The sequence below is a fragment of the Staurois parvus genome, unplaced genomic scaffold (assembly GCF_062004578.1).
Source record: "Staurois parvus isolate SC_StPar_1 unplaced genomic scaffold, SC_StPar_1.0 ptg000327l, whole genome shotgun sequence".
Lineage (NCBI taxonomy): Eukaryota > Metazoa > Chordata > Amphibia > Anura > Ranidae > Staurois > Staurois parvus.
In genome coordinates, this window is record NW_028318123.1 from 4,360,958 (window position 1) to 4,372,191 (window position 11,234).

The window sequence follows — 11,234 nt, forward strand, 5'->3', positions numbered from 1 at the left end:
TAAAAGTGTCCGGACTTGAAGTGGTTAAATTAAAAACAATCTGATTTAAATTACAAAAAAATCTGATTTTTTTTTTTTTTTTAAATCATCGATTTTTATCCACCTTGCCAAGAAAAGCTGCAACTATTTATCAGCTGTATCCTTCATAGCTGTTATCAGATCGATTGTGGCTGGAAGGGAGAGGGGGGCTGACATCATAGCTAGGGTTACAAAGCACTTAAAATAAGGGACCAAGTACTACATATGCTTTGTTCCATAAGCAATGGAACTATAAAAAAAAAATATAATGATAGAATTTCTTTAATACTCATTCTAGGGCCAAGCCTATCAGAAGCCTATTAGCCTACCCATTTGTTTATGTGGGTATAGGAATGCAGAGAGTGTTCCTGGAGTTGACTAATCCCGGAACACTAGTGCTACAATAATTTTACCTATTTTGACACTATGCTGCTTAGAATTTAATGGAGCAGGTCACTATCTAATGGCACATTTATATTTCAAAAAGCTGAGATCTACATAGCATGTTCTGAGAAACACTTGCCGCATGTGACTATGACAATAATATTTTTTTCACATATGACATGCCTGAACTGTATTGTAAACCTAAATAAAGATTATGCAAAAAATCTCAGATTCTCAAATAGGATAGGAGGACAACCTGAAAACATACAGGTTTTTTTTTTTCTTTTCTTTTTTTTCTATGGTTGAACTAGATGGACTTTTGTCTTTTTTTAGCCAGACTATGTAACTATGAAAATTAAAAAAGTAGTCCCAAAGCAAAACATCAGCACTGTTCAAGTAATGCAAGTGTTCATGTAAATACTATAACCAGTGATGATGGTGATGATCCCATATATGACTATGACATATATATCATATATGTCATAGTCATATATGGGATCATCACCATCATCACTGGTCATAGGATTTGCATGAACACTTGCATTACTTGAACAGTGCTGCTGTTTTGCTTTGGGACTACTTTTTTAATTTTCACAGCTACATAGTTACATGGTTAGTCTGGGTGAAAAAAGACAAAAGTCCATGCAGTTCAACCATAGAAAGAAAACAAAAGAAAATAAAAACTGTATATTTTCAGGTTGTCCTCCTATCCTGTTTGAGAATCTGAGATTTTTTTGCATGATATATGTGAAATGGTGAATCCATACTACCATCAAATAGGTGCTTCCTGGAAGAACAGCCTGCATCCTTAGACATCATTCTAGTCAACAGGCTTAGATACGTAGGCCTTATAGCCCACACATCTTAAACTAATAATAAAAGTACTAACTATAACCTTCAAAATTAGCACTGGTCAAATGACATTGAACCTTGTTGTAACACTAAGATCCTTGGTCTCAGCAAAACAAGGTGAAATGGCACTAGAGAGTTAATTGCCATCGATTGTGGTAACAATTTGTTATATTTAGTACATGAGCAAGAGGGTAGTGAAAGCACAGCAGGGGTGCCTGCTAAATAGGTCTGCTAAGAGAGGCCTCCTACTGAATTATGATAATTTCAGATAGACTTATAATAGCACATGAAAAATTGTTAGCATTACAATTTACAATGCTGCATGGATAAGTTCTACAAATAAATACTAATGCTGAAATGCACAAGCAGGCCTATTACCAAGGCATGAGGAAGTACAATTGGCTAAGAAGGGGCTGGAAATGGAAACTTACAACAGCAGAATCATTTATTGAGATGTGCACTAATACTGAACTTGTCAACAAGCAAATCCACATTGCCATAAGAAGATAGGCAGCAATCACCAGAAATCCAGCTTACAATTACCAACACACTTATTCTCTGCGGGTCCTGAAAAGAAAAATGGGACACCGCCAAACTGCAAGAAACAAACATTAAAAACACCATGATAACCTCAACACAAGCTCACCTTCTACAAAAGATGAAAAAGAGATTGTTAGAGCTAAGGAGCCTCATCTGCCCTCAGAGCCTTGTGTATTCTTGAAGTTAACCCTTTACTGCCTGTACTCCTTCTTACCATCTTCAGATGAAGTTAGGAAAAGGAATAGATGCTGATGAATGGAAGAAAGAACTATTGATTGCACTTCACAAGAAGGGCAATTTAGGGATAGTGAAAGCTGAATATGCATTATCACACTGTTGTCATTTCTGACATTTCTGATTACAGTTCAACCCAATATATTCTGTTTTTGGACTACGAGAATGCATTTAAATGCAAACACTGACCATGGTTGTCATGAGGGTGAATCCCTCTCATGTAGGCAGGCCTTTCAAAATGCATGTAGAACATAAGAGGGACATATTTGAGTCCTTTCCCATTCTTTTAAGTATCAGGCAGGTATATTTGATGTCTCTAATGCTCTTCTTTCATATCTTGGATGATGTCATGAATAAGTTAAATGAAAAGTTAAATGAAAAGAAGAAAGGTGTTTATTGGAGTCTTTAGGACCATTTTGAAGACCTTGAATGGAGGAGACAGATCTTTCATTCTGGCCTGTCCTCCATTCATAGAGAGCTTTTCATTGTGGGAACCACAGTTTATGCATGTAGCACATGGGCAGAAAGGTGTGGGCATAGTCAGCACTTGATGAGTGCCTAGCACAGTTGCAGCTGCTCATATCAACCTCCAAAGCACAGGAAGACCAACATTAAGGGTATCCAGGGGAAGAGGACTGAGGATTTCAACCTAACACAGCAGCCGCCAGTACATAAGACACTCTTCATTCATGAAAACTAGCATCCCTAGTGCTGTTTGAAAAAAATGGAAACAAAGGACATGTGTGAAGATGAAGCAGACGAGCCAATTATCTTGAGTAGCAAAAAAATAGAAAGCTGCCATTCTGCTTGTGTGATTTTGTTACCAAGTACACCTTGCAGTTTTAAACCCTTGTAAGAAAAATGGTCTCTCGGAGTAGTTATGTATAAATCCTGTCAAACCAGTGCATAAGGTTATGTAGAGAATAAAAATGAAATGAAGATAATACATCTAGTTTGAATTCATGCTTTAATATTATACTTATTATTCCTATATCATTTCCTTCTGTGTAATTATCATTATTTTTTTACAGTGTCATGGATTGTCAATTGATGGATATGTTCTTCCATCCTCAAGCACAAGAGAGGTACGCTAAATACTAAAATGTACATAATACAATTAGAATTACAATGTGTAATTAAACAAGTATATAGCTTTAAGCAAATGGAAATATTGCCTTGATACGCTGGTTTCGTGGAGAACATATGGAGTAAGTTATTGTAATTCTCATGGCAGCTAATAATTTAAATTATTCTATAGTCCCACCTGGTTCTATATTTGACAAGTTTACAGAAGTTGTCGATTTTGATACCTATATTGTCAAGTGTAACCAGTGCAAAAAAACACAACTGTTTTTTTTTTCAGTTTGTTTATAGATATTTACATTTCTTATTTTTACAAACACCTTATAATGGTTTTATTTTTTATAGATGACTGCTTGTGAAATAAAGTTTGCTGTCCATGTGGAGTCTGTCCTCAATCATGTTCCACAGCCTGAGTACAGGCAGCTGCTAGTAGAGGCCATACACGTTCTCACTCTAGTGTCAGACATGGAAGTGAATAACATTGGAGGCATCATCCATGTGGATCGTATTGTGCACATGGCCAGTGATCTGTTCCTTCAGGACCAGGTATGGAATACTTCCTCTGTTCCTCTCTTTTTCACTTAATTCATACTCCATAATTTCCAGTATTGCCTGTCTCAGAGCCTTCAGTGTAAAATGAAACTTGTTCCTGTCCTTAACCATAGCTGGTTATACAGCACAGACTGATATGTACAACATTGTGCAGGTTTCCTTAGCCCTGATCCTGCAAAAATATGGGTCACCATGAGATACCCTATCACCTACTAGACTTACCTCAAGACCACATATATACCCATTTGAGAGGAATCCAATGATATGTTGATTCTCATTGTTTCCCAAATCGAGTGTCTTCCTTCTGCAGCTAACATACCTTTTCTAGATTTCTCCCACTGGCAGTATATAGTCATTAGGTTGCATGGCTTTGAAGACTTCATATTGGCAATATGAAGAAAGATCCCCAGGTTTTATTGAAATGTATTTCCTCTAGCTTCTAAAAAGGTCCAGTTCTGGCTCCAGTTTGAGTGCTGGATTGTTTATTTTCCATTTAATCAGTATGAGCTCCATTATATGTTTATCGCTTAGGGTCCATGCACACAAGCATCATCAGTTCTGTCATGTAAATTGATCAAAAAAATTAAATAAAAACTGCATCTGTTTACATCATTTTACATAAGTTTGTACATCTATCTTCAGTTCCGTTTCCATCTGTATACATCCGTTTTTCATATGTCCATTTTTTTCATTTGTTAAGGAAAATAGTCGTAGGATGCAGACCTTTTCTATCTCGGACTCGGTTGTAAGCAAATGTCTATTGATTTACATTTATTTGCACAAAAATTGTGGTTGACTCTGGATCCGACTGGAAATCTGACAGCTGGATCCAGGCTGATCTCTTGTGTGAAAGGGCCCTAAGAAACCATCAAGAGATAACTAAGCCTGGATTTAAGGAAAGAGGTAGAGGTAGTGGCAGAATGCCTTTCTTGCAACAATTATATATTTCATATGTATGAAGGCATACTGTATTAGTATGTCTTATCTTTTGAGTACAAAAATATAAAGAAAGCCATTTGTTTATTTCCAATATCTTGATTCAGCTGTTCAGAATAATATGGACTCGAAGGTCTATGATCACAGGCTTTGGTGCAATGAAAGAATCCTAGGGTCACAATTAAACTGGCATGGGGACACAATTGAAATATGAGCATGATCCTGACAAGTCTGTCATATAGTTTGAATGAATTTTAGTATATGACAGATAATATTAACAAAGACATATCATGGGGCCTTAATTCACAAGGCACAGCATCCTATTACCTGTCTTTCAGGTCCTTGGTAATTCTAAACTCCAGATAAATAATCTTTTGGGGTGTCTATATGATATTTATTAAATATAGGACTTCCAAGTATACAATTCCTGCCTTATGTGAATTTGTTTAAAGTTAACCTGTAAACCTTCTGTTGTTTACTCTTACAGAAAGCTCTTGGAGCTGGAGATTTTTACCTCGACCAAGATCCAGCCACAGGGATCTGCAACTTTTTCTATGACAGTGCTCCCAGTGGGGCATTTGGTACAATGACTTACTTGACCAAAGCTGTGGCCAGTTACCTGCAGGACTTTTTACCCAGTACAAGTTGTATGATGCAATGAGCGGTCAGTCTGCCATATAGACGAGTTGGTCTGTTTCTTTAAGAGGAAAAAGGCTGTGCAGCTGTTACTTCACATTCAAAAGCATTTCAGCAAGGTTACCGGTTTCTTCTTGTTATGGATGGAATCTTTTAATTATAACATGAACCAAGAACTATCCTTGTAAAAGCATGGGCTTTGCAAACAATGTCATTTAAAAATGTAGTATACACACAATATTTATTGCAGTGTTTTCTGCACTTCAGAAGAATATGTCTTCACTTAAATAGCATCAGACTACAAAAATGTTGACTTAAAGTTAACTCATAGAAGGTTCACATCCAGTCTGATTCCCTTGGTACTCATCTTCCTTCAGGGAAGATTTGGTCGCTCCCGTATCTGCTAGAAATTCTACCACCTTATTATCTACTAATAGTTTTATAATTGGAGCTTGCACTAGTCCAATTCTTTTCTAGAACCTGAAATAGTTCCCACTCTGTCAGCTTTTTATTTGTAATCAAGTGCAAATACTGTACTTATTTCCACAATTAGTCATTTTTGGGAAGGGTACAGGCTAAATGGAATTGCTGAAAATTGTCTTCTATGTTTAGGCATATGCCAGCCCCACAGAATTTAGAAACCCTCAAAACATAACACAGTTTTGTGATAACATGCATTGGTTTCGATTTACTATAGGAGCAGAGAATGTTCACTTTGCAAAGTGAAATTTCACTAACTTAGTGAATCAGGTGAAGTTAAAGAAAATTTACGTTGCAAAGAGTGCCCAATTACATTTAAAGATTTTTGCTCACACCTGATTGGATGTTTGAAGTCAGCACAGCTTCACCTCTTTCACTAAGCTAAGTGAAAATCCACTTTTCAAAATGAACATACTTTATTTCTTTGTTAAATAAATGCCAAAGTTTTACTTATTTGTCCATGATTTTTGCCTGCATTGCAAAACTAAACTAAATGCATGGCAACATTCTCAATTATTAGGGAGCTTGTAAATATAGTTGTGATAATTTCATGACACTTTTAAACCATAATAATATCACGAGAGCCATTTCATTTTGTGGATATTTAATCTCTTGTAAAAGATGCTTTTCAGCCCTATAAAGCTCACAATGCACTTTTCCATAAGCATCGTGGTGTAAAGCAGCCATTCTCAACCAGAATTCCATGGAATCCTAGAGTTCCTCCAGAGGTTGCTTGGGGTTCCTTGAGCTGTGGCTGATTGACTACCGATCTCATGTTGCCTGCATAGTTCCAGGGCCAACACCACATGAAAGAGCCAGGGCATGGTACTGGTGATCTTTTTACTTCAAGTAAAAGTCGGCTTTTAGACCACCATTGTATGGGGACATTCTTTACACTAACCACCTATGTAAGGGGCATTCTGACCACCCTATAAGGAGGGCACTCTTGTTTCACAAAATTGTTATTGGATTTTTTAAATAATAAGCAATGAACAGTAGCAAGGCACATGGGTATACAAGTACACCAACCAAAGGAAGTACCCAACACCAGTACCAGAATACGAATACAGAGGCAATTTAAAACACATCTCCAAAGTAAGGAGGACACTCTTTACACTGTCAACCAAAATAAGGGACATTCTTTACACTGGACCTTGATTAAATAATTTTCAGGTTTCAGGGAACCCCTGCTATACCTAATTAAAGGTTTCCCCTAGGGTTAAAATGTTAAGAAAGGCTGATGTAAAATATTTCTAAGCATAGAAGACTTTCTACTCAGAATAGATACAGCTCTTTGTTGCATTTTAATTGTACAAAATGGTGCAGTAATGTAATAGACCAATATTTTAATAGGGGGAGATGTAACAATAATGTTGAAGACTTGCACATTTTACTAGTCTGCTTTTATGGCATAGAGTATGGATTTAGTAAACTGTTCATAGAATCTAAGAAACTAGTGTACTTATGGGTATAGAACTAATGAGGTCGCTGATATCCTTAGAAGTACATCACTAATGAAGTAGTGGGTAGGCAAGAAACACTGAGGTAGAACTTTGTTCTCTTGCCTGTTTCAACCAAAATTCTTCTTTCATTTTGTAACCTCTACTAAAGACGTATCTACTGAAATGTCACTAGTTGCTGTGGATAGTATGTCCTCATTCATCTGCAGCAGTTTTTGTAAATGAAGGCTGTCAATACTATTACCATCTGTCAAGCATGTCCTTAGGAGAATCATTGTAGAAAAGCGATTTTAAAATTAATCAGCTATTTTATTATGATACTGAAGTAATACTTTATTTAATCTACTGTTCTGTGTAAATTGTATGAACTCTGTGCCTATTATCATGTTACTTATACAGCATACAGTATGACTGGACTACTGCCTGTATGTTATTAATTACAATTTTTGTGTTTTTATTTATTTTAAATTAATGTAAATAGTTAATATAATAATGACCACGGTAAACTATATTTAAAAGCTATTCATTTACAGTTGCATACAGATTTATGTAGTGCAAGTGTGTGTATGCTTTTTAAGAAGGCTGTGCTTCCTGTTACTGCTCTATGAACATAGTCTGAGGTCTGTGGGTAAAAGATATTGAAGTATATTGTCAGAGCACAATCTAAGTACATGGGGGGATATAAGCTTGTTTTTCTTTTTTCTTCCTATATTGACCTCACACAATAGTTTTGTGTCTAAATATCCCATTATTTTTGCCATAAACATTTTCAAGTTGTAGATGCAGTAATACTGCTATGTGACCTAGTTAAGTCTACAAGGTATGCATACAAAGGCATGTAAATATTTGATCTTTGCCGTAATATATTGACTTTGACATTCATTAGCAGCTGTCTTTGGACTTTTGTACTATAACCTACAGTAAATGGAAGATGGTCATACACCATTAGAATTTTGTTAAAACATTTTTCAATTATTGAAAAGTTCCTTCAATTTATTAGAAAATTAAATGGGACAAACCAACAATTATTTTTGACCATGGTGCTGTGAAAAATTGAAGTCGAAGAATGGAAAATTCCTAACTAAGCTGCATTGTTATGTATTTATGGGCCCTTTTTACACCTGCCCATTGCACATTTTTGAAACACATTACTGCATGTGTTTTTGCATATTTGTGAGCCTTTTAAATTTATATTCGTGTGTTTTTGTGCATTTTATAAATTTTTTTTGTATATACATCATGACAATTGAGACAAAAACATTCAGCTTAGATATTTTTCATAGTGCAGATGTGGTAAATGTTTTTCCGTGCATTACTGTTGATTTTAGTGGGACTGCCTAACAAACATTAATTAACACAAATTCTGCATGCTATGCTTTTCAGAAACATGCTGAGTTGCAGTATGTGGCCACATAGACTCCTATGTGAAATGGAATTTCTAGTTGAAATCCATTAGAATGTGTTTTTTTTTGTTTTGTTTTTGGTAAAATACTCCAAGCCTTCCACTTCTGCAGTTTGCACAGGTAAAAGGGGCTCTTCTCTTTTCTGCCCACAACTGCCTTGTAGACAAACAGTAAGGCCTGCTAACATTTTCTTGAAATCCCTTTGAAAAGAAATTTCTTTTTCCTACTTCTCTCCTAAAGGGAACAAAAAATATTGAACTCAGAATATACAGTATGTGGCCCTAGTTTGACAAATGTAGTGGCTTTATAATTGGGATCATTTACAACCCATTCACTTTGTAGTGTGAAAACACTCATAAAATATATATTGTCACCTATTGTCAGCAAAATGTCTGTGCACAGTACATCTGACAGCATGACTCTAAACCGCTGCTGGCTGTAGTTTGGCCATGCTTTTCACCTGGTGCAGATGTGTGAATGGTCACTTAAATTGGACCTACCCTGGTCAGGCCTTTCATCTAACATGATTAGTATCTGACTGTGTTTCGGTAGAATGGTTTGTACCATTGCTAACAGACTATACTAATACAGGGAAGCAAGGAAATAGGATGATATCAGAGTCTGCACCCTGACCCAGCAGTCCACACATCAAGTAGGATTCAGATGATAGATTCTCACTGGTGCTCTGTAGCGGTTGCTTTAATATGAGTTTATTCATAGACCTCACTTTGATGTCAGGTAAAAAGATGCTGCTTTGGTCTAGTCTTTCAAATTGCTGGCTATATATAAATGTCTTTGTTCTGTCTGCAACCTGCCTATCCCTCAGTTACACTGAATGTAGACCTTTACACTGCTGTTTTATACGTACTATATATTGAATGTATGAACAAAAAAAGAATATATATTTTAGCTACTGACCATTTCCTAGTACTGGCATGTAAATGTTATTTTCATTCAGAAACAATGAATCATGTATGTTTTTTGGAAATATATTATAACTTAGCCTATAATTAAAGCTATATTACCCATATGGTGTCTGCATTTATTTTATTCCTCATTTATCTTATTTAAATCTGAATTCCAGAAAAGCACATGAATACACAGCAGAAATACATACATTGTGTATGGGGAATATTTCATATGCTGAATGTTTTGTAACCAACAGTGGTCATTTAAGAAGTTAAACAGCTTGGTCAAAAACATGCCCTGAGTCTGCTGATTAAATAAAGGAGCAGCAGTACCCTGATGGGGTTAGCCCGTTCCCGGTCAGCTTGTTCACTGCCAGAGCACAGGCATAGAGCAGAGCTTGATTGGCTCCTAGAGCTGCTTGTCCCTTTCCTATTCAGAGTCCTGCTGTAAATGGCATTACAGGAGGCTATCAGACACATTTTGGAACTTACGCCTGGTTCACACTAGCCCGCATGCTACTTGCTGGTTGTGGTTGCGGGAATTGCAGCCACTCTTGCGAGATGGATAGGGCCGCCCTTCATTCTGAATGGCACCCCCAAGCATATTGGCCCGCAACTCGATCACAGGTGTCGGAACCATAGGGAAACAGCATGGCCAAAAAGACCATGTGGTTTCCCTGCGGCCACGTTTTTAAAAAGGTGCATGCACCTTTTTTCTGAGGTTCATGCAGCACAGCAGTCCATTCAAATGAATTGGCTGCCCTGCCTGAACAAACACGGGGCACCCTTACTAGTGTGAACTGAGCTTTAAGATCACCATAGACGGTGTGCTTTTCTTTCCTGCAACCACAGGTCAGTGTTGCAACAGTCAGTGTTGTCACAATTAGTATTGCTGGGGGAATGCTTCCCGCAGAGCCATTGTGTTCTCCCAGCACGGGAACGGTGTAGCCGTCCCCACCGCGAGAACACAGTGATGATATAATAGCTGCTGACAATAATTGCATGTAAAATCCAACAGACTGGTTGTACACCAAGTTGATCGATCAATCAGCTTGGGTACATTCAGCCTGCCCATACAGATTTGGTGCTTTGTATCTGATGGGAGCAATTTTGCACAGTCATTTAATTGACAGTTGTCAGTGCTGGGGTAATTTAGTGATATACCGTTACTCTGTAATTCTGGGTTCATCACTCCACAATGACACTATCTGTATGCAGTTTGTACTGTATGTTCTCTGTATGTTTGGGTTTTTCCACTGAGCTCTAGTTCTACTTCTTAAAACAAAATATATTGTTTGTGAGATGGTGTTGTTTGTCAGTGTGGTTGGGCATTAGATTCAAAATTTCTTTAACCACCTTCCGCCCGCCCTATAGTACAATGACGGGCACAAGGTGGTTCTCTTGTTCTGATAGGGCGTCATATGACGTCCTACCATTCCCACTGCGCATGCGCGGCTCAGGGAGCGCGCAGCACGGCGATCGCCGGTGCGCTGTGTCCCTCAGGCACAGCAGATCACTGAAAGAGCCGAAGATGTCGGCTCGGTCATGTGATCAGATGTGTCCAATCACAGCTGATCACATGTAAACACGGAAATGCCGGTTATCGGCATTTCTCTCCTCTCGAGCTGTCACGCTGACAGCCGGTAATCGGCTTTCCGCAGAGGGGACATGTACACTGATCATCAGGGCCCTGATGATCAGTGTGGCCCCAGTAGTGCCACCTGTCAGTGCTCATCAGTGCCACGTGC

At 37.6% G+C, this 11,234-nt stretch overlaps 1 protein-coding gene across 3 annotated transcripts in view; it reads left to right on the forward strand.

Moving 5' to 3' along the window:
- Positions 1-9,606, forward strand: part of PHKA2 (phosphorylase kinase regulatory subunit alpha 2) — a 154,650-nt gene extending 145,044 nt beyond the window's left edge. For all 3 annotated transcript variants that reach the window (XM_089683895.1, XM_089683894.1, XM_089683896.1), the window contains 3 exons: positions 3,060-3,113; positions 3,457-3,657; positions 5,087-9,606. In XM_089683895.1, coding sequence (XP_089540021.1) covers positions 3,060-3,113; positions 3,457-3,657; positions 5,087-5,260 — 429 coding nt within the window. In that variant the 3' untranslated portion in view covers positions 5,261-9,606. The remainder of the gene's footprint in view (positions 1-3,059; positions 3,114-3,456; positions 3,658-5,086) is intronic.
- The last annotated feature ends 1,628 nt before the right edge of the window (positions 9,607-11,234 follow it).